This window comes from Neolamprologus multifasciatus, chromosome 22, assembly GCF_963576455.1.
Source record: "Neolamprologus multifasciatus chromosome 22, fNeoMul1.2, whole genome shotgun sequence".
NCBI lineage: Eukaryota > Metazoa > Chordata > Actinopteri > Cichliformes > Cichlidae > Neolamprologus > Neolamprologus multifasciatus.
In genome coordinates, this window is record NC_140459.1 from 33,423,390 (window position 1) to 33,448,572 (window position 25,183).

Consider the following 25,183-nt stretch of genomic DNA (forward strand, 5'->3'; position numbering starts at 1 on the left):
ACACGAACACGGTGTACAGTCGAGTCTTAATAGCTTACTTACAACTGGGCTCGTCAGGCTCTCTTCTTGGCTGCAGTGGTTATTATTATATTTACATGCTTCCAGCTCCCGTTTCTGCTCGATGACAGCTCGTACTTTTCCTTTTTCTCCCTCCCTCGCTCACAGACACATAACGTGTATGGCAGTCCATTCTCCCTGCAGCACGGACTACACTGCCCATGATGCTACATTCTTTAGAGCTATACCTGTAGCATTCTGCCTGTTAGCTTAGCACAACAACAACAACAAAAAGGCCTCTCTCACCCAGGAAACAGGCAGAGAGAGCGTCACCCTGTAACCGTGGCAACCGTAACGCTGCCACCTGGAACAACAGAACGTAGCTGTCAAACAAAACCCAAACAGTCCTGACCCGTCAGAATATGAAACAGGGAAGTACCGCCGTGTAATCCATTTATTTCAACAAAGTAACTGTATTCTAAATACCACCTTTTTAAACTGTAACTGTAACGGAATACAGTTACTCATATTTTGTATTTTAAATACGTAACGGCGGTACATGTATTCCGTTACGTACGTGCGTTACAAGTTTGAGCTACAAATTTCCTTCCACAACATCTGCTGTATTCTCAATGCAGCAAGGTGCTATAGATGTGCAAAGGTCTGTACAGGCTGGCAACCGGCTGTGAAATGAACATAAATGACCTTCGTCCTGTATTTACTTTAGTTGCTCTCACCCCAGATACATCTGGGCAACGAGCAGACTGAGTGTTTTTGCATTTGTTGAAATGTAAATGTAAAGCCTCAGTATTTCAGTCTTGGTCTTGTCCTGACATGAAACAAAAACTTGACAATTAATAATATTTCCTGAAAATCGTGTGGTTCAGATTACAGTCATGGAATACACAGCCTTGGGAAAAACTATTGCAGTACATCTATGAATGCAAAAGTCTTTTCAAAAGTGCTGTAACTAAGCTTGGATGATTCCACTACGTTTTTCTTCAGTGCATTATCATAACTTGAGCTGTATTACTGTGGCTACTGTAGCTCCTCTGAAAAAGAAAGCAACAAATCAAAGAGTGACTTTCTGGTATTACTCACAAACACATGTCTTAAAGCAGAGAGGAAATGTTTCCATATTTAGAAACTCTTTGTCTTTCCTGGAAAAAAAGGTCTTTAAAGCTGGAACATTTTCCTATTTGTTAAAGAAAGAGGAAAGCAGGAATGCCCTCAGGTTTCTTTTCAGCACAAAGGCATAAACTACAAAGTTGTGTTGTGTGTTCCTGATTTCCTATTTTCTTGTATGTTTGTCACACTTAAATGATTCACATCAACAAACGAATGTTAATATTAAACAACGATAACATGAGAAAACACAACATGCAGTTTCTAAATGAACGTGTTTATTATTAAGGGGAAAAACGAACACTGGAGCCACTCTTCTTTGCAGAAGTGCCATAATTTAGACACGCTGGAGGGTTTTTGAGCATGAACCTTTTCAAGGTGATGCTACAGCATCCCAGATTCAGACTGGGCCACTCCAATCTTCATTCTGGTTTTCTTAAGCCATTCAGAGGTAGACTGCTGTGTTTTGGATCATCATCCAGCTTCATAACCCAAGTGTGCTTCAGCAGTCACGTAGTGATGGACCGACATCCTTCAGAACTCATTAAGCAAGTCCTCTGAGGTCCTGTGACAGCACAATAGCCCCAGGCCGTCACACCACCGTTATGTACCGTTGGTATGGTGTTTTTGGAAATTTGAGACAAGCCTTTGTGTTCTTTTTGGTCTGCAGCGGTTTCCTCCTTCTTTAATGTTGTTCTTGGTTATTTTGTGACCTCCTGAGTCTTCGATGTGCTCGTGGAGCTCTGGTGAAGCTTCCTAGGAGTGACCAACCTACCAAAATTACTCTAAGTCTTCTCCATCTGTGTATAATGGCTCTCACTGTGTTTCACTGGAGTCCCAAAGCCTTAGAATGGATTTGTCACCCTTTCCAATGACTTTGTTTTCAGGTGTTTCTTCAGGTCGTGGCACGACGTGTTGCTTTTTGAGATCTGCTCCCCTTTGTCAAATAGGTGCTATTTAAGTGATTTCCTGATTTCCAGTAATCAGGCCTGAGTGTGATTAGTTAAACTGAAGCCAGTTTTTCGAAAACTGTGGTTAATCAGAGTTAATTCATGATTTAACAGGAGGAGCAATGACTTCTCCACACGACCAGGTAGGTTTGCATTGCATTTCTCCCTTAATGGATTTAAAAACTCCATCTTTGTCTAACACTAAAAAAATGTGATGATCTGAAACATGTGTGACAAATATGCAAAACACTAGGAAACCAGGAAGAGGGCAAACTGTTTTTCAAACGACTGTAAATTATGTCCAATTATTGGATGCATCAGTGACAGGTAGGAGAAAGAGGATAACGTGCTCCTGGATTGTTCTGTGAGAAACTGTCTGCTTCACGATGTGACGGTGAAGAAGGAACAGGACAGCTACACAACCAGTCTGTACTGGGACACAGTGTTGGTGGAGGAGTATATATACCTGAGCAGACTGTATATAACAAAGGGATAAATATTTCCTCAGGAAACTGAAATCTTTTTAATCTTTTTAAACAATAATATTAATGATGATGATGCCGGCACTGGTACCCTGACACTCAAAATATTTTTAGTACGTCTTCCTTAATTATGATTAATTATGTCATCTTTTAACGGGCCAGTCTAAACAGCTGAACGAAGCACTCGACCCAGAGAAACACTTGATGTGTAGAAGCAGCTTCAGCTTCAACTCCTGCCTCATTTTTAATGTTTATACTCTCAAGACCCCTCTCAGCTTGTAGGTTAAAGGTCACCTTGAGAGAGGGTGAGGGCTGAGGTCGGGGGATTGATTTTGTGGGGGTGAAGAAGAACAATAAGCAAGCCATGTGACTCGAGGTGAAGCCTCTTTTGTGTGCCACATAGAGATGAGCATCTGCAGCCTGAACAGAGCTGCATGCGGACGATGCCACAACACAGTGTTATTCTCTCAGTGTGTGATCTATACAGCATTAAATAACCTTCATTCATCGCTTCTTTCTGCAGCTTACTGAGTCTGGACAAGATGACCTTTCCCATCAAATTCCATCATTCATTGCTCTGATTTGTGCAGCTCTACAGAAACCCTTGTTGTTCCACGGAGGACCAAGCAGCACACAACTGCATCACTTACACAGTTGTGTTTATGCCTCAAAGGCTGCTTTAAACAGATGAGTAAGTGCAGCGCAGACATATAAAGCACCAGTAACTGGTTTTCAGGACTGCCAGGAGCTGCTGCAGTGTCTGAAAACGTATCAAAATGATTCAACATAGATGCTGTACACAGACCACTATGTTTGTTTTGTGTTTGTAAGACTTAACTATGTGTTAAATGTGTTGTTTTAGGTTTCTTATTGTTTTCCAAAGGTAACAGAAAGGTTTAGAGATATGATTATATAATTGCCCCCAAAATAGAAAATAAACTGTGAATCTCTGAAATTTGTTTAGAAGTTATTTGTGCCATGTAACAACTTCAAAACAGTGTCAGATGTTTTTCTTGTTCAAAATGACAAAAGATGACACTCATCATGAATGAAAGTCTGTGTGACTGACTGGAGAGGAAACAGGGAGATAACATTTACAGAGGAAGACAAGCTGATCCCAGACCTTCTGTCTGTGGCTTCTACACTCCAGACACAAATCTAGTCATCTGCCAAAAGACACCACACTGTGCCAAATTACACATTGTCACCAAATTCCATGCATATGGGTGTAATGTGGAGGCTGATGACTCATCTGTTGGTTTCATGGTCCATTTCTGGTCGGGTTAAAAATGGCCTGCAGGGAATGATTTAACAGATTCTTTATTAATATTTCCATGTTCACTTCTGAACATATTGCTGCAGTCGCCAGAGAACCCATGTCTTTCACATTAGTACTGTCGCAAATTTCAGCCACCCGTCTGCACAAAATAGTGGGCTGCATCTCTTCATTTTTCAGTTCAGACTTAAGGCAGGCTGCATGATTAGGTGAAGTCTGTCAAAAACAAGCTAATAAATGTTAGCTTGTAAAAAAAAACTCATGCATTAGACGTGTATGTTACTTAATTACTCCCAAGAGAAAGCAATATAAAATAATATAAAATAGTACCCATCCATTGTAAAATAATATCCATGCTGCAGACTGTAACAATACCCTCTGGCACACATTGAAATCAGCTGATTGTAGCAGAAGAGGGATCGATTCCTTTCCCTATAACCGAGGTTATTATCTTTAACGAAAACTAGAGGTGAAAAAACATTTTCGTTAACAAGACTTTGCAAAAAAAGAAAAACTAACTAAAATTAACTGAATTTATAGCAAAAATGTGTTTAGTTTTCAATAGTCAAGGGTGAAAATGAAGTGTAGTTTCCAGATTTTTTTCTTGCTGTGTCTCATTATGCCAGCAGGGGGCAGTACGTTAGTCGAGTCGTCTGCGTCGCTGCTCCGTCCCACGCAGAATCACGTCAGCAAAAGTCGGGAGAAATCGCCAGAGTCCAATTTCGTATTACTCTGACTATGACTGTGTTTTAGATAAAGCAAGTGTCTTGTAGTGGAAAGAGACAAATGATGCGGGACGTTTCTAAAGGGAAAAAAGTCCCGCAAACCTTAAAGTGCACTTGAAAAGCTCGCACAAGAAGGCTAACCTAGCTTAGCTTGAGAAGGTAAGGGAGCACACTCAACCCTCATCCCCAGAAACAGAAGCTAACCCCGGGCAGCGTGAAGCATCCCGAGACAACTCCACAAAAACATTAATGCAGTGCTTCCAACAGCGAGCCGATGGCTGCTGGTTGGTCCGTTCGCAAGAACATCACAAGCGAGAGGAAGCGTTGGTGAATATGTTCATTGAGACTGGGATATCTACACAACTGTGTGAGTCTTCAAAAAGTTTAGCAATTCACCCGGAGCTGCAAGAGTTAATAGTCTCATTGGGCCAAGATATATCTTTTATAGTTGCTGCTATCAATAGTTGTTCATCTGCCCTCATTTATTGATTTATTTATTTATTCCCATAGGTGGGGATGTGAGTTGTCTGTCTCTGCATGTTAGCCCTGCGACAGACTGGCGACCTGTCCAGGGTGCAGTATGGTAGCTGGAAGAGCAACATACCCAAGGATGAGCAGAAGAGCATGAAACTGGGATTTTGTTGCACTTCATTGTTGCAAACACGAATAAAACTATAACTGAAACTAAGGATTTAAAAAAAATAAAAACTAAACTAGCAAACAAATGGTAAAAACGAATTAAAACTGATACAAAATTGAAAATCTGAAGTCAAAACTAAATAAAAATAAAAACGAATGAAAATTGCAAAACTATTAAAACCCTGCCTATAAGTGAGCAGGACATTTGTTCAGTTATTTCCTGAGATCTCAGCCGGCGGCTTTATTCATTGTGGGAAAGGATCAGGACTGCCCAGAGTTTTGATACTTCCTAATCTGACAACATGGAATAAATGTAAAAATAATAAAATGATGAAGTGAGAATTTATTAATATCACACAAAAACCCGATTAGGCAGCAACACCCAGCATGCACAAAAACATCGACTGTTTTTTTTACACTGCTGCCATTGTTCTGTCAGGGTGACAAGAGCTGCACCCAAGTGCCAAGCACAGACACACTTAGGCCAAGAAGCGAGACGCCACACAAACATGTCTGTACCGTATCTAGGTTAACTTTGTCTGGCCAATCTGCTCTGGTTTCTCTGCCCTTAATCTCATCCGCTGCTTTAACACAGTGGGAGGTACAGCGCATAATACAAAAGGATTTCCATTCCTTTGCACGTGGTGTGAACAATGAAGCTTGTAAACAACAGCTATGACAGGAATAAATAAATTATCTTTGATGAGAGCGTATAGTGAGTGTGACCTATTTGTGTGTTATCTTGTTGTGTTTTTATACTGGAGTAAACCGCTGCCTGAGGATTGGGGGGAAACAAAGTCTCAGTTTGAAGGAAATAATTTTTTAAAGTGCACACAGTCATGTCTCGTGTTTTCTTGTGAAGTCAGACCTGATTAAAATTATTTTATATCCTATACTGTGTTAAAAACTGATAATGTTCACAACAAATAAATAAATAAATAAATCGAGGCCAGTCTGAGAGCAAAATTAGCTGAGCAGTTCAGGAGCAACAAAAGAAGCTTTTCCATTAAAGAGACGACGATTTCGATGCATGAATCCAACTAATCAGGAAGTAAAATGAGGGTAATCGTTAAATGAAAGTAGTCCAAGTGTGAAATAGCATAAGACCAGCTCTAAAAGAAAAACCATTAAGCAACACTGGTGTCTCACTTCTACTGAGGAGGAAACTCAGCAAACAAAAGAAAAAGTCAAGTAAACAAAACAGGTGAAAGCACATGTACCATCAACCTGCTACCATCAACCTGCTACCATCAACCTGCTACCTTCAACCTGCTGCCATCAACCTGCTCCATCAACCTGCTACCATCAACCTGCTCCATCAACCTGCTACCATCAACCTGCTCCATCAACCTGCTACCATCAACCTGCTGCCATCAACCTGCTGCCATCAACCTGCTACCATCAACCTGCTCCATCAACCTGCTACCATCAACCTGCTCCATCAACCTGCTACCATCAACCTGCTCCATCAACCTGCTACCATCAACCTGCTCCATCAACCTGCTACCATCAACCTGCTCCATCAACCTGCTACCATCAACCTGCTCCATCAACCTGCTCCATCATTTTCTACATAAAGATGAAAAGAAACTTCACAGCAATAGATGTTACACAGATGCTGGTATAAAGAAAAAAGGAATAATTTATTGTGAACGTTTTTCCTGGTGTCCCGAATACACATCTGGGAATCTTAACCAATTAGGGGACGTAAACATTGCAGAACGGAAATATTTTTATTTCAACCCCACAGATGATTACTACGCTGCACATGCTATTCTTCATAAACAAATGATTGCAGATCATATTTTAGACTTAGCCATAGTTGATCTCATGCAGGCTGAGCTTTACAGGGTTATGTTCATTGATCAGTCCCTGGTGGTACAGCGGTTGCAGAATCCCAGTGAAACCAGGACATTGATCCAGAGAAAGAGAGATTAGACAGTAGAGAAAGAGAACATTCATCTCCAGCTGCCCCTAAAGGGCACCTTTGTCTCAATGGGTCAACACAGTTCCACCCCCAATTCCTGCTTTCATCACTCCTCCTCCATCCTCCTCCCCTCTTTCTCCCTTGTGTCCTTCTGGCCATGTGCTGCTCTCACAGAGTGAATGAACCTTGGATGGTGAGAGGCACCACCCTAAACAGCAGCAGTGAGGATCCTTGTATTGTGCTGAGACTGTAAAGCTGTACTCACAAGTCATCAGCAGATACCAAAAACACCTGCATCAATAGTCAATTACTATTTGTGTTTGTGTTGCTTCCTTCACAGCTAGCTTCCATTTCCCCCACTCAGAAACATAGTAACATATGCAGCTTTGATACACACACAATTTCTTATCAATTGCATCTCAAAATGTGATACATGAGTCCAATAGCAGCATAAGGCAATCAAAGTGTTCCAGCTGTCTCTGTCTGGGGGAGTGCTCTGCCAAAAAGACGGGAGCACAATGCACATCTCCACCCCCCAAACGGGGGCAAAAACCCCCATTCACTTCAGGGACTGCAGCAAATATGTTATCAAACTCTAGTGTAGCAAGATGGCTCCAGTGCATTAACCACAAAAAGACCGTGAGAAAATAAACTTTTGGTTTTAAAAAAATATTAATTTATGAGATATATTGATCCAATCAAAAAAGTGAAAGAAACAAAAAGAAGCATGTTCACCCTTTTCATTTCCCCTTATGTATTGTGTTATGTACACAAACATTTGCATATGAATATTTCATCGAGAGTGTAAGGTTAGAACATCCATCCAGTCAGTGTCTCAGGGACCAGGACTGAACGAGCAGAGAGGATGGACTGTACCTGTTCGCCAGATGTACATGGGTCTAGTTTCCACTGCAGTTTGTGCATTCAGTTCCCACATGGGTAAAAACAGCAGCGCTAACGTCCAGAGAGAGAGGAGTGGGGCTCCTTTCAAGACCTCTCGGATCCCGATACCTCTGCCGGCCGTCCCCATGGCCACCGCACGGCAAATACTGCTGTTCCCAATGCAATCGAGAGGAAAATGTGAGCCTGGCCACAAGGTAGAGAGCGGCACTCAAGTGAATTTTCTGCTTTGTCCACGCCACCGCATCCAAGAAGTAATCCTGAGCAAGCGAGGGTGAGGTTTCCTCACGCTCTCCTCTCCCTCTGTGTTTCTCTTATTCCCCTGGCTACTTAATGAGTGCGAATGAGCTCTTGCAGTAATAAAACAGGGAACAATAGATCCCTAAGCCCAGCCTGCTCCTGCTGCTGTATGCCGGGTAATGTAGCGCCTCCCTTTCTCTCAGCTCTTTCTCTGCCTGTCTCATTCTCTCTTACACACACAAGCAGTTGATGCACACATTTACACACACACATCCTGTCCACCCGCCCTGTTCACTCATCACTCGTGCTGCTTTACAAAGACCTGAGAGAAGTTCTAGCTGGATCGAGAATGTGGAGATGTGTTTGTTGGTGAAGTAAACAAGTAAGCAGCAGTTTTCCTATTAAAGCATTTTTCTATTTTAACTTTTTATTACAATAAAATTACCATGGATGGATGGATGTGTCAAAAGAAGGGTATGTAAATGGTAAATGGCCTGTATTTGTATAGCGCTTTTACTAGTCCTTAAGGACCCCAAAGCGCTTTATACACCCAGTCATCCACCCATTCACACACACATTCACACACTGGTGATGGCAACTACAGTTGTAGCCACAGCTGCCCTGGGGCAGACTGACAGGTATGTAGTTAATATTGTTATATACACCAGTCAGCCAAAATATTCAAACCACCTGTCCCGTTTTGGTCAAATTCCCCACTAACTGGAAAACCAGCTCATAACTCTTGAAGCATTGCAGATTTGTGGGGGGCTTGTCCTGGCACATCTAGTGGATTGGGATCTGGGAAATCTGAATGGCAAGTTAGTGTTTTGAGCAATTCCAGTGCTGTGGTGCAGGATAGGGATATATAAGCTCCAGGGTGGCTGACCGTCACAATAATCAGAGTACTTCTATTCAGCTTTGATAACTGACAAGCAGCTTCTGCAGTGATATGGATTTTGTTTGCACAGTTGCCTTGCTCTGTTTGGAGGATCAACGTTTCCGTGGTATGTGTTGGACGTTCTTCACCAGAAACCAAAAGTATCAAGACTGAGGTCATTTCAGACTGAAACTCGAGGTGTAATATCGACTGATAGTATTTAATCTGCTTCTTTTGTTGAGTTGATACTAAAAACTAAAAATAATGAGGAACAATCTGTAATCATCCCTGATTGTCTACTTTTTGATTAAATAAAGCAAATATTAATAATGAACATCTTGCACCAGCTTATTTAACAGTTAAATAGCTGTTGAAAGAAAGGTTAAGGACACATACGCACATTTTAAAATACTAAAGTAAAGGAAAAAAGGGCCCACCCTGCTGTAGGCCCATCACTAACAGAACTTTAGAGACTGGGGACAGTGTTTGCAGGAGCCAAGGCACACACCAAGGAGGACCGATCATATCTGCTTAATCCAGCATGAAAAATAAATGGCATGTTAAAAGGATTCATATATGTATAAGTATATGAATTTAAAATTTCACAGCAATCATTATATATGTGCAATCTGGACTACAATGTGGTTTTATGCAAATTAGAGATGGCTGAGAAATGTCTGATTGAGCTGAAAAGACTCTGCTGCGAGCTGCTGTACGCACAATGACACAACTACAAAGAATGTTTTAGCCTTGGAGTCATTTTTGACCAGGACATGTCCTTCAACGCACATATTAAACAAATATGTAAGACTGCGTTCTTCCATTTGTGCAACATCTCTAAAATTAGAAATATCCTGTCTCAGAGTGACGCTGAAAAACTAGTTCATGCATTTATTACTTCCAGGCTGGACGACTGTAATTCATTATTATCAGGATGTCCAAAAAACTCACTGAAAAGCCTTCAGTTAATCCAAAATGCTGCAGCAAGAGTACTGACAGGGACTAGAAAGAGAGAGCAGATTTCTCCTGTTTTGGCTTCCTGTTAAATCCAGAATTCAAAATCCTGCTCCTCACATACAAGGTCTTAAATAATCAGGCCCCATCTTATCTTAATGACCTTGTAGTACCATATCACCCTATTAGAGCACTTCGCTCCCGCTCTGCAGGCCTACTTGTTGTTCCTAGAGTATTTAAAAGTAGAATGGGAGGCAGAGCCTTCAGTTTTCAGGCCCCTCTTCTGTGGAACCAGCTTCCAGTTTGGATTCAGGAGACAGACACTATCTCTACTTTTAAGATTAGGCTTCAAACTTTCCTTTTTGCTAAAGCATATAGTTAGGGCTGGACCAGGTGACCCTGAATCTTCCCTTAGTTATGCTGCAATAGATGTAGGCTGCCGGGGATTCCCATGATGCACTGAGTTTTTCCTTTCCAGTCACCTTTCTCACTCACTATGTATTAACAGACCTCTCTGCATTGAATCATATCTGTTATTAACCTCTGTCTCTCTTCCACAGCATGTCTTTATCCTGTCTTCCTTCTCTCACCCCAACCAATCACAGCAGATGGCCGCCCCTCCCTGAGCCTGGTTCTGCCGGAGGTTTCTTCCTGTTAAAAGGGAGTTTTTCCTTCCCACTGTCGCCAAAGTGCTGCTCATAGGGGGTCATATGATTGTTGGGTTTTTCTCTGTATCTATGAAGTGCCTTGAGGCGACTTTTGTTGTGATTTGGCGCTATATAAATAAAATTGAATTGAATTGAAGTTGTTTGTTACAGATGATTGATTACCTGCCTTCTATGATCATTTAAGTTAAGAAGCTCAGCAAACTGTTTCTAGTTTTCACACTGCCTGCTTAATAACATTTTACGAGCTCCTGTTGATGAAAAACAGCACTTTGATTTTCTGTTGTAAAAACCTGATCTGAGCCTGAAGTTTACTGAATTTGAACGGTGCATAAATAAGGGAGGTCAAGGACAGCTCCTTGAACAATTAGCATTTTCCTTTTGGGAATTCCCAAAACAACATTAACAATGTTAATTTGGGACTTAACATTCCCAAAAGGGAATGTTAATTTTTGCCTGTTTCATTAGCATTCCCACATGTCTGATCCAACACTTATATACAAAGATGCTACAGGAAGATTATTCAGAAATATTCAGTGCCCTCACTGGACCTGTGGTGCTGACAGGTTTCTCCTACCAAGGAGAAAGCAGATGCTATGAAGCACACTACAGTATAAATTTCCTTTAATTTAGATTTACCGTAGTATAGATTGATTTTTTGTCTTAGAAGTGGATCAACACTTTGTTCCACCAGCTCAACAAACCTCCTCCAGGCTGAACCATAAGTGGGATTTGGTCTTCAAGCCTAGAGTTGCATCACTTGATGTAGCAGAAAGTCCAGGAGTCCCGGCTGTCTGTGTCGACAGCAGAGACAGAAAAACGGGGGAAGGGGACTCCAACCTAAGCTAAAGGCTATCCCCCACAAATTGGCATTCCCGGTTCTTTTGCTTGCCAACACACAGTCACATAATAACAAAACAGATGAGCTTCAATTACACATTATTTAGCGCAGTTTGAAGCACTGTGTCGTCAGAACAGCCCATATTCTGCCAACTTCAGAGCAGACAGTACTAATCAGTTTGGTAGCTGCAGCTAGGTTTGCTATGAACAAGCTACGTCACTTAGGTACCCAGTATATATCAGCTGATCGTGACAGCATTGTTATAACAACAAGAGAGCTTAATCATGCAAACCTGTTTCATGCAAAAAGTTTTCTGACAAAAGAAAAGAACATTTTTGATCAAGTCTACGAAAATCAGCCTTTTGCTGCATCTGTGACTCTGACATCATCTCTCTCATCTCCTGTGAGTTTGACCCTCTGTGTCATATCTCATTATTACCAGAGATGAGCAGCAACGCGTTACAAGTAACGCAACTAACGTGTTACTGTAATCCGATTACTTTTTTCAAGAAACGAGTAAAGTAAGGGATTACTATTGCAAAAAAGGTAATTAGATTACCTGAATGAGAATCAAGAGATTTCTGCTAAACTGGTTTAGTAGAAATGTCATATTCTGAATTGTCTTTCTTCTTTTTCCCTGCTAAGGAGGTTATGTACTTGCACACAGTCGATGCTAAGTGTATAAACTATAACCTTACTAGCACAAGTATAGGTTTAAGGTTATATTTTTTTCTCTTTCAAAACATATTTTCCTTTCCAAATTGTTCTTCTCCACAAAAGAAAACTGGACTGGTGAGAAAACACTCTGTACAAGAAGACCCAAAGTTGGCTTCATCTGCTGGGCAGGCTGAGGTCTTTGGGGGTGTGCAGAGCATTACTGAGGACCTTTTATGACACATTAATGGCAAATTTTATATGTGGTTGTCTGCTGGAGAGGTGGCACCACAGAGACTGACACAAAATAATTTAATAGACTGGTGCAGAGAGCCAGCTCTGTCCTGGCCAGTCCACTAGTTTCTACAGAGGAGGTGGGTGAGAAGAGGATGTTAGACAAGCTACGGTACATTAAGGACAACACCTCTGAACCAATGCATGAGACTGTGGAGGCCCTGAGCAGCTCCTTCAGCCAAGGGTGTAGATTTGGATTGGACGGCAGGGACACGTCCGCACCAATAATTTGATCTCTTCGAGTAAAGAAAAACAACCCGATAGAAAGAAATAACAATCTGTCAACATCTCAACGACTCCAGGAAGAGTTAAATTACGTTCTCTACTGGAGTCCTACCTCATGTGACAAATATGGCCAATGTGATTGGCTGAGCCTTTCAGGGAGCTCTGTTTAGTTTTAGCAGCTGCAAACCTGCGCTGCCAGGAGGAGAGGAGGACGGCAGCAAAGAGGAAGAACCTGGATAAGAAAGTAATTTTCAAAGAAACCTGCAAGTCACTTAAAGTCAAGTTCACTCATAAAATGTGTCCATCATAATAACGTTACAGGCTGTGCTAGGCTTTGGCCCACATCAGTCTAAAACTGTATGTAACCATGAATAACGTGTTTTGGAAACTAACTGCACAACAAGCAGCACTATTAGTTTTCTCAGTCTCAGAGCAGCATTTCTAACTTTGATTGAAACTGTCAGAGAAAACGGAGCCTCGAGTAAGCCAGGATATTAGTTTACAGAGGCTGTACCATGTCCACCAGGAGAGACTGGACAGTATAGATGTAAAACCAATACGCCAGCAGTTTATCTCAGTTAACGAGAGGAGCAGGCATGTGTTTGGCTGCTTCACACAGTGGACATTGAGTTGTTGTGTGGGGCATGTAGTCCATGTCTGTTGCTGTAACATTAGTTCATGTTTAGAATAAAAGATCCCAGCTCACTGAGTTGATCAGAGCAATAGTGCCTAAAATGTTGCATAATTCTGCTGAGAGATCTTTTACTTTGTGGTAATCTTAGACGAGTAGTTTTATGGACAAAAACCAGCAGGTCATTCGGTGTTCCCTTAGTGCTGATGTGTCAGAGATGTTGGTGTAACTGAAGTAATGTTGTTAAGTCCTTAAAGTCATATTCTTTTATTGTCATGACTGTATTTGAAGCTATTTTTATTTTTGTATGATACCTGATTTATATGGAATATGGCTGAAGTAAACTAAACTCTAAAATACTTTAGTCAGTCATTTGTTTAATAGTAATTTAACATTATATAATTCACATAAAACTATGAATTGTAATTTTAAATGGTTTAAAGGCAGGTAGAATAACATATGTAGGCAAGTATATTTCTCTTTTTATCAAGAAGCAAAAACAAAAAGGAAAAAAAAAAAGAAACAGTGTTCGGTGGTTGAATCATCCGTCCCCACCAACGCCAAAACCAAATCTACGCCCTTGCCTTCAGCAGTAGATTGTTACAGCTACAGTGTAAGATGAAGCATTATCATAGACACGTGTCTTCATCCCAGCAGCAGTCAAGCTGTACAATGCACACATACAATATATACCTGCTAAAATATGCATGGATATATTACCACTCCTAATGCACTTTTATGTAAACATGTTTTCTCAGGAAACCTTGGCAGGCATTCATGTTACTCTGAAACATCCCACTTCCCTTTACATTGGAAACCAGGTGTTTATACACCTCTCCGCATGTAATTATTTGTTATTATTAATCTCTGGCTCTCTTCAGTTTGTGTCTTTTGTCCTGTCCTTATCCACTCACCCCTAAGAGGTCACGGCAGATGACCCCGCCCCTCCCTGAGCCTGGTTCTGCTGGAGGTTTCTTCCTGTTAAAAGGGAGTTTTTCCTTCCCACTGTCGCCAAAGTGCTTGTTCATAGGGGTCATATGATTGTTAAGGTTTTCTCTGTTGTTTTGTATTACTGTAGGGTCTTTAGCTTACAATATGAAGCTGGCTTGAGGCAGCTGTTGTTTTTATTTGGCACTATATCAATAAAAACAAATTCAAATGAAATAAGGCCAATTTAAGTATACTGCAAAAAGTACGGTGGCCCTGAGAGGCCAAACGGACTGCAACTTTAGAAAACACCAGCAATAAGAAAAACGCTGCAAAAGCACACAAAACACAACAGAAACAGGAAAAAAACTGGTTTCCAAAAGCTCACAGGAAGTGTTTCTGGGGAGACAATAACCCGACGGACCAGTTGCAGGAACCAAAATATGCAAAGAATTGCGCTGGGAGACAGTTAAACGAAGTGGAGGATCTATCGGCTTTGTGAGGAAAGAAAAGATGAGAGGTAAGTGTGTTAGCCTAACTATTAGCCTATTAAAAGGTTAACTATTAACCTTTTTACGGTGGCCCTGAAAGGCTATGAACACGATCTCTCCCTGCTGGTAATGCAACTACTGCATGCACTAATGCAACTACTGCATGCACTAATGCAACTACTGCATGCATGTAGATTTCATGTTTTGGAGATGCAAAGCATGAAATGGACTTGGTGGATCGGTTTGTCTATCGGGTTTCACACAACGCTCTGATGACCATCAGGCACCACAACTACTGCAACTAATGCACAACACCTAAATTTCATTGTTTCAAAGGCTTAGCCTATGATCTATGTGCAATTACTGAACATATCACAGTATGCCATGTAATAGCCCCCTGCCCCACAGAAGCAAATGTTATTACAGTCTCCATTAGCAAAGCATCATCATAACTCAGAGCTGCTGCTGTAACGTGAGGCTCAAATGACAGCAGAGTAGTTTCTACTTACGCTAACATCTTAACACTCTCTCTCTTTTCTTCCTCCCTTTATCTTAGCAGGACAGTTCTTGCTAAGAATCCTGGCAAGAATAAAAGACACAAACAAAATCTTACGTTTCTTGTGGTGCTGAAAAAACAATACAAACACCTAATGAATAACTACGCCACATAAGGAACAAGCATTTACCAAAGTATACAAAATCAATGACACCAACAGACATGGCCAAAGTTCAGAGAAGCATCTGATGCAGCAACGACAAAGACAAACAATGATTTATTGCAGCATTAATCTTTTAGTTGCACCATTGTTAGAGTTTACTGTTATATTTTTTATGTTCAATTTACATTTTGATCAACATTTTATCATTTTTGATGGAAACAAAATTATAATTCACATCAGAAAATTAAAGAGAAAAGAACAAAACAAATGGAGAATACCAACAGCGATTGGTAAACAAACTAAATAATGCACTTGGTGTTGATGCTTTCACGCACTAACCCATCTAAAGCGTGCACTAAATGCTTCTTATTGTGCTTTCTATTCTAATCAATGTAGGGGAGACCGGGGATAGTTGTAACATTTTTGACATTTCTGTCTGTAGCTTGGAGCTCTTTTAAGGTAGTGGATTCAAAATGTAATGAAAAGTATTTACATGTCTCTGCTTTTAAATAGTGCAGCTATTTTCTCTGCAGCACAATTACCCATTGCATGATATGGTCTCAAACACAAAGAGTGAAATGTTACAATTAACCCCATAGTCTGGGTTAGTTGTAACATATCCTGGGGTGAAATGTAACACAATGAAATAAGGGTACTAACAAAACATTAACATGTAATCTTTTTTATTCAACCCATGAATGCACTTAGAGCCATTTATGTAGCTGTGTGTGTGTGTGTGACAGAATGCAGAAATCTAGCTTTTGAACATATTCCAACCCCCCAAAAAAGACAAATTATGGAATTTTCTGCAACTGAATATTTCATTAATCTTGGTTGGTCTTCCTTGAGTTTGGCCTCATTGGCTCAGTGGGCATTATAACCCACAACTCTTGCACCAATTTTGAACATAACAATGAAGCTGAAAAAATGTAGTTGTTCACCAGCATCGCAATTCCATTACTTTTTTTCATGGCTTACCTTGGTGTGGTTTGCAAAGTGCTTCGGAAAGATGAGGAAATCTGTTTCTTGCACCCATCCTGATTTTTTTCCACTACCAATACTTCCTACTGGTCCATCTCTGACACAGTGGTCTGCATAATGTATGTGTGGGAACACATACATTATGCATTATACCTATAGCCATGAACTAGCTAACATTACAGCCAACAGCTAAAACATTAGCACTACAGACCTACACAGAATATACCCCCATAGACATACAAATAACATAATTTAAGTTTGATGAGTTTAACTGCAAAGCAGATAATGCTATTAGAAATTGAAATAAAGTAGAAAAACTTACTTTTTGGCATACAAATTACTTTTTTTCGTGTTAAATTGTCTGTGTTTGACAAAATGTGATGATTTTTCACATGTGATAGCAGAACTGAGTTGGACATGTACAGGATGAGTCACATCATTTGAAACTTAGCCCTGATTGGAGAAATTGGAAGTGTTACAACTGACCCACGTTACAACTATCCCCGGTCTCCCCTACTTTATACAACATGCCTCGTTCACACAAGCACTTTTTTCTATGCTTTGTCTTACTTCACACTTTGGTGAATGAATAAAGTCTTGATTAAAATATAACCATAAAATGCAACACTGCTGTAAATGACGCAAGACTTTAATGCTGCAGAAAACTGTTGATCTTGGAATTTAGAGCATAGAGTGATAAGCATTTAAATTGTAGTTAATTATTTAAAATTTTAAAATATTTTTTGAGTTCATTCTGAACCTGATCTGAACCTTCCAGATCCCTCAGGTCATCTGGATCCGGTCTTTTATCAGTTCCCAGAGTCAGAACCAGACACGGAGAAGCTGCATTCAGCTTTTATGCTCCTTATATCTGGAACAAACTCCCAGAAAGCCTCAGATCAGCTGAAACACTCAGTTTGTTTAAATCCAGGTTGAAGACTCACCTGTTCTCAGCTGCATTTGAATAAAGCACCAAATCCACACTTAAGCTTAAATTTCAAAACTTACATTTAACTACTGATTTTATCTGTTTTGATTTTATCTGTTTTGATTTTATATACTGTTTTGTTTGTTTGTTTGTTTGTTAGTTAGCTTTTTATTTGTTTTTGTTTCTAATGTCTCTGTAAAGCACTTTGAATCACCTTGTTGTTGAATTGTGCTATACAAATAAACTTGCCTTGCCTTAATAAAAACAATATTGTACTGACAGCTGTACTTGATTAACGTGTAATTTTGTTTTCCAAAGAAATGGTTATTCTCATAAATCTGTTAATCCATTAAAATTACATGAGAGTGTGTTCTGGTTTGTGGAAACCTCCATGTTGAACACAGTGACGGTTTCAGCTAAAGAGCTCTTAGTGTTTGTGTCTGCAGCTTCAAACTCAAGATATGAAGAGCTGTACCTGTGTTTGATCACCTAAGAAGGGAAAACAGAGGAAAGAGACAATGTAGCATCTGGATAATATGTCCTCCTCCTCCTCCTCCTCAAGCTAACATACAAGAACAGAGTTAAACTTGCTTATTTATTCCAGATATTGTTATAATCACTTATTATTAGCAGATTAGATAGACCACCCTCCCGTCTCTGGACAGCTGTCAACAATTTTAGGCTTCGGTGTCCTAAAAATTACACTTTCGCTCTGATAAACAATTTTACTACATTCTCACATCGTACAACTGACTGGAACAATGTTTTATCCAAGAAAGTTTGAAAAACTCTCCTCAATATTGCAGTCATCGGACAGAAGTGAGCTTCACTGACTCATATCAGACACAAACTTTTCAAGTGTCCTCCAGAGTCAGTAAACATGTACACGTTTGATAGCTGCAGTAAACAGTGGACTGACAGACACACACAACCTCTAACATCTGTCTTGTCTTCTTGTATTTCTTTGATAATGTTTTCTTATCCCTCATTAGCAGCCCCATGAAAGCTACTACACATGCATAACAGCTCTCCACATGCAAGTCATACTTTCTTCTTAAACCATAGGTTATATCCTGTATATACACACATGAAACATAATTGCTTTCTTGTTATGCTGCCTTCAGCTCTAGTTGCTTGGAATGTACATGTATTTGTTCACAGGCGAAAAAACAACAATTCTGACGGTCATCGCAAAATTAAAAGTAAAACTCTCCTCCTACAGGAAATCATCTCTTAGAGGGAATAACTTTACCCAAACCTTCTCAGCTTGTTATAATAGTAGACTAAATCAGGCAACTATTTTAAATAATATGTTTACAGTTGTCAGTCTATATGCTCCTAATAATAAGGATCCAGCTTTGAGTCATGCATTTTCTCTCAAATATCTGATCCTATTGGAAACTTCAACAGCTTTTGACACTGTATTGAACACCTCAATAGATCGCTCCAGTAATTCAGCAAATATTAGGCATTCACAATCTGCCAAAATAATAACAGGAATATATTTGGAGGATGTTGGTCTCAGTCTGAGTATACTCTTTTCTTTCCAGTACATCAATGATTTTCTTGAAAAGATTTTTATTTTCTTACAGGTAATTCTGTTTTTGAAAAGTTTTAGAATACACACCCCTCACTGCTGACTCATTTTTAATCATCTTCCACAATTTAATATCTCCCTGTTAATGGATTTATCAGGAAAGAGTGAACAAACTTCATGCAAACAAATGATTCTCCTGATACATTTCTGACTTTACTTTGGGAAACAGTGAGAAGTAAAACAGTCATGTGGTCAAAAGCAGGCACGTGCAGAGGGGGGGGGGGGGGGGGGGGCTAGAGGAGCACCCGCCCCTTTCCTGATGGGTGCCCAAAGTGCCCTTTTGTTGAGGCAACTTTTTAAAAATATATTTTTTTTTAATGTGTGTGTGCGTGCGGAGTCCTGTCTGTGCCCCTCAACAATAATATTTAACTATTAATCACAGTTTTGCTAAATAAAAGGATCTGGCTTGCATCAGTCACATGATCACATTTAACCAATGATCGCTCTTGACGGCAGAACGCGCTGGTTACGAGCCGGGAACGAGCTCACAAAGAGCACGCGCATTTTTAGTGGTCCGTAGCTGTAGGAGAAACACAAATTAACTCAGAGACACAGACTTACTATATTTCTTCCATACAGACTGATGCGACAAAACCAGTAAGTAGGTGTACAGCGTACACTGTAGTGTATAGCACACAGGAGTATTGGCTTATTACGTACACGTTGGTAAGTTGTCTTGTGGCAACTGAGGCACTGAAACAAACGAGTGTGCTGTGTGTGCAACAGCGCGACAAACATTACCTGTCCTTTTATTAACTGCACATGTAGTGCTGGTCATAGCTGCTGGCTACCTGTGTAAGGCTGTCATGGGTCTGTAGCTCTGTCACCGTTTTAGGGAACATATTTAGTTTTAAAGTAAGTTACAAGGCTTTTCCTGCCTTTCTGGTGGGATTATATTTCACTAAAAAACGATCTAATATGCATATCCACATAATTATGCATTATTATAATATTTTAAAAAACATACATTAAGAAGCAGATTATATTAGATTTATATTTTAAATAAAAAAATTTTTGGATTTTACAACAGTAAAATTATTGTATCTCTACAGTTTAAAAATGTAATAAGCTTTGCCCTGCACAGAGTGGATAGTGAAACAAATGGAATCATCATAAATACATTATTTCATATTTATTACTTCCCCCTCCTCATTGGTTTATTATTGTAGCTCTAGTAATAAATAATAATGTAAGGATTCTGGATCAGCACCGTGATGCCCATAGTATATACAGTATTCTGAAGAAGGTCTAAAACGTCACTGTGTGTGCGTGCATGTGTTTGTTTTATGTATATGGATTATTTTAAATTATTACTCATGATATAACATTGTCCAGACATGGCTGGTAAGGACATGAGGAGGGAACAGTAGGAGCTGTGTGAGGCTACTAAAGGCAGGGCTATAACATTTTTCTGTCATCATTTTATTATAGATTAAGTGCTGGAGTTGTTAGGTGTGGATAATTAGATTATAGTTTATTGCAATAGCAAGTTGTACCTTGTTCTCAGATAGACAGCAAGTGGAGAGTGATATATGAGATGATGGGATGGAAGGAAGAAGAGAAGCAAAGAGTGATTCACAGGCAGAGCCTAAATTATTTCTCACAGTTTTTTGTGTCCTTATGGTTCCAAGCGCTGTCACCAATCTTTGCATTTTGTTATTATCTCATGATACTTGTTTAATCAGCTACCATCTCTCCTATGGACTTTTTACTGTCTACAGTCTCAGATCAACACAGCCCTGCCCTTCCCATATTAGATTCTTGATGAATGTGTGTTGCTGTTATTCAGCCTGGTTCAATGTGCCCCTTTTTAACTTCTCTGCACGGCCCTGGTCAAAAGTGAATCCATTCATTAAAAAATGTAAATTTATAAATAAAGGTAAAAATGTCCCTTTTAAAGTATTGTAATGCAAAAGAGCCGGAAACAGCTAAGAGTTATTAACTTTGTTCAGAAGGATGTAATAATACCGCCTGTACAAACGAGCTAATTTCAATCCACAATGTACCTGATGGGGCTGAAGTAGAGCTGGGCGATATGAGATTTTTTCATATCACGATATATTTTTTTCATTTCAGGCGATAACGATATATATCACGATATAAGCCAAATAACTATATTTGTAAGATTTAAATGTGCCGTTGCTCACAAGTAGGGATGCAACGATAGCAATTATTTCAAACCGATACGATACCGATACTTGGATCTGAGTACTTGCTGATACAGAGTACAAAAAAACGATACTTCTACCACACACACACACACACACACACACACACACACACACACACACACACACAAATGCAATGAATTGGAAGACAGGTTTTATTTTATTCTCTGCCGATAAAAAATAATATCTTAATAAAAATGACCACAAAAAAATTTCAAGTGAAAAATAAGCACTTCTGTTAAATTATTGCAGAGTCTCCACATTGTAATTTTACAAAATATCACTGAACTATTGGCACTGTCTCGAGCTTTCAGAATAATAAATAAACTCTTCTGTTTATTTATTAAATTTCATATTGCAGCTCGAGTATGCTGAGAAGACGGTGTGAACTTAAGGAACATGAGACTTTTTCAGATAAATAAAGGCAAATATTGCAAACTACACAAAAGGCAGCTGCTAAAGTTTAAGTTTCAAAACAGAACAAACAAAAACAGACTAAATTGTCAATTCCACTTAGAAACAAAATATTAATTCTAAAAATAAATCTTAGTTTGTTTTACAGAAGAACAGACAAAATTGACTAACTTTTGTGGACATCAAAGAAACTGAGAACTAAAAGGAAATTCTCGATCTCTCCTTGTTGTATAGCTGAGCTTTTCAAACAGTTTAACAGTTACTTTAGTCTGACAAAAGCTGAATGACGAATTAGCGCTTCCAGTCAGAGACTGAGCATGCACCCCTTTATTGTATTTCCAGACTTGCTTTCGGCACATTTACAGTGCACGCTACTCTGTTTTTGTCAGACTTGAAATAGCAGAAATACCTTCACACTACAGAACTTCTGTGGCTCTTCCGTTCGACAATCTCTCCGGCATTGAACCATCATCTGTTTTCTCTTCGGGAACCTTCGCTCACGCTCTCGGTTGATTTTTCTCTAGTCGGCACACTCCGTTACCCGGGCGGCACGGCGGCTGGCTGCTTCCCAAACAAATACACATGTGCGGCTTGGCCGTACGTAACAAGTCACCTGACGTGACGCTGCGGCTGTGATTGGTTCGGCTCTGCGCTAGTTAATTTGGATTGGTTGTTCTTCTTTTTGTAGAGAGATGAGGTCTATCGCAATAGTTTAACTTTTCTATCGAGAAAAAGTTATTTCGCAATACATATCGTTATCGTTCTATCGCCCAGCTCTAGCTGAAACATAATCCATGTGTTTGATTAGTCATGCCTGCAGCTGCTGGAAGGGGGCGCTGCGGCCACGATGCCTCCTTTGGAATGAAGCTGGAGGAGAAGCATAGCGTCCCAGCGTCTTCACTGATTTATCCCCTTTACAGCTACAGAATGATGTCGACCCAGAACAGCATCTGATTTTGATATGGAAAACAAATGACATTCAAAGATGCAAAATGTGGGGTGACTTTAGCTCAGGAAGTAGCGTTTGTTATCAGTTACTTTGGAAGGGTGGTGGTTCGGTCCCTAGCTGCGCCAGTCTGCACACTTTATATCCTTGGGCAAGACACTAACCCCCAGTTGTTCTCTGTTGGGTTTGTTAAGAGGAGAGATTCCCCGAACATAACCGTGAGCCACCGCTGATTTTACTGTTAATGTTTTCATGGTGGTTGAACCAGGGGGTTAACGTGGGATATGGTAGGTGGGGGGACCCTCACAGGTGTAGTGGTGCAGCGTGGGGGGAAGGATCACTCAGGCATGAGTCTCATCGTTTGTTTAGTGAGCTCCAACAGATTTGTGTTGTTCGCTGCTCTTTGCGTATTTAGCCAGCTGAATTATGGTTATGAGAAGAGTCGGGCTGTAAGCATGTTTATTCTTTCTGCTCTGTACTGTTTCCAGCACATTTCCAGTATGTGGTGAGTGGGGGTGGGTTACAAGGCTGTGGGGGGAGGTGTGGGAGTTGGACTGCAGGGCCAAGCCAAGCACATCCAATTTAAATATGCAAATGTTATCACAGGGAGTGGTAACAAGAAACATGGTAGCAATGAGGGAGAACAGAGAACAACACAGGACTTAATAGAATTAAATGTTTGCTACTGTCGACCTGCCTGATCAACAATCACTTATCTCATTTAGGAGTTATAGAAAACATGGTTAACATTTCCTCTTAAACACCTTCAGGGGAAAATATAAACAGTATGTTTTTTATTATATACAACCTAATCCTGACTTCACAAGTGAGCAGTCTGCAGACCCTAAACCTGTTTGTTCACAAGAATGAGATGGTTTAAGAGATTTATATGGCACAGCTTTGTAGATTTCCTGAAGCCAGGAGTCGCTATCAAATAATTTAGGTCAGAAACCTTGCAGACCACTAGAAAGGGACCACTGTATTTCACCTGAAAGGAGAGGTAGCAAAGGCCAAAAGTGCAAGGACACACACTGGCATTCCACATCCTGCCTGTCATAGATTTTATTCATCTTTTCCAGCGAGCTCTCCAACCTCTCTTTAGTTATTTTACCCGCCATATGCTGCCATCCAAGCGACGTCTTTTTCAGGGACGTCTCTGCTTATTTCAGCAGGACAATGCAAAGCCACATTCTGCATGTGTTACAACAGCGTGGCGTCGTAGTAAAAGAGTGCGTGTGCTATAGTGGCCTGCCCGCGGTCCAGACCTGCCTTCCATTGACAATGTGTGATGCATTATGAAGCACAAAGTACAACGATGGAGACCCCGGGCTGTTCAGCAGCTGTTGTACATCAAGCAAGAATTGGAAAGAATTCCCCCTACACGGCTTCAAGTGTCCTCAGTTCCCAAACGCTTATTAATATTAATAATAATACATTTACATACGCCTTTCAAAAACTCAAGGTCACCTTATAAAAGAACAAAAATTAATGAAAGGAGCAATAGTCATAAAATCCATAAAATAAGTTAAAATTGCAAAACAGAAAATCAGCATGAGGAGGAAAAATCGGCGAGGAGCAGAGCGACTGAGGGCTCTGTTCCCCATAGTGATGAGACGTGTGGACGAAACAGTAAGATGAATAGCAGATGAGGATCTGAGAGGGCGGGAAACAGTGGTGATATGGAGCAGGTCACACAAATAGGAAGCAGCAGATTTATGGATACACGTGTATGTAAGAAGTGAGGGAGGCCAAATAAGAGGGAGTTGCAGTAATCAATACGGGACGTAATAAGACTGGACAAGGACGGCAGCAGCATGGGGAGAAAGGAAGGGGCGGAGTCGGTTAATATTACGTAAGTGGAAGTAAGCAGACCGGGTTATGTAATTAATGTGAGACTGGAATGAACGAGTATTATCAAATATGACACCCAAGCTCTTAACCTGAGGGGAGGGAAGGGTGGGAGAATTTTTAATGTTAATGGAAAACTGTGAGATTTGGTTAAGATAGAGGCTGTACCAACAAGTAAAACTTCAGTTTTATTACTGTTAAGTTTAAGAATTAGAGGAGAACCAGGATCTAATCTCAATAAGACAGTTTGAGAGGGAGGTAGGTGGGAGGGATGAACTGGGTTTAGAAGAAATGTAGAGCTGGGTGTCATCAGCATAACAGTGAAAATTGATATTATATGTATATTACTGAGTACTGTTAAAAGGTAAGGTGATGTAACACAGTGGTAAACATGTCGCAGCTTTTTTTGAAACGTGTTGCAGACATCAAGTTCAAAATGAGTGAAGATTTGCAAATTAAATTTTATTAGTTTGAACATTAGATAACTTGTCTTTGCAGTGTATTCAACGGAATATGGGATGAAAACAAAATCATTGCGAATCATTATATTGTTTTTATTTATGTTTTACACAACGTCTCAACTTCATTGGAACTGAGGTCATACACTTCATTGCCAGAAGTATAGACTCACCCCGTCTATGGCTGTATCCCAATTCAGGGTCTGCAGCCTTAAGGCCGATTACGTCACAGCGACGCGACGAAGGCTGTCCCAATTCGAAGGCTGCTCGAAATGCGGCCCTCAAATGCGTCCTTCATTTCCCTGAATTGTAAGGACGTGGCGGTGTAGACTTCGTGGCCCAACATATCCCAGAATGCATAGCA

At 40.2% G+C, this 25,183-nt stretch overlaps 1 protein-coding gene across 1 annotated transcript in view; it reads right to left on the reverse strand.

Moving 5' to 3' along the window:
• The window catches only part of LOC146493832 (thrombospondin type-1 domain-containing protein 7A-like), a 157,852-nt gene extending 149,328 nt beyond the window's left edge, over window positions 1-8,524 (reverse strand). Inside the window, exon 1 of the mRNA XM_085148973.1 lies at window positions 7,998-8,524. Within this exon, the coding sequence (XP_085005099.1) occupies window positions 7,998-8,151 (154 nt within the window). The 5' untranslated portion in view covers window positions 8,152-8,524. The remainder of the gene's footprint in view (window positions 1-7,997) is intronic.
• Between the last annotated feature and the right edge of the window lie 16,659 nt (window positions 8,525-25,183).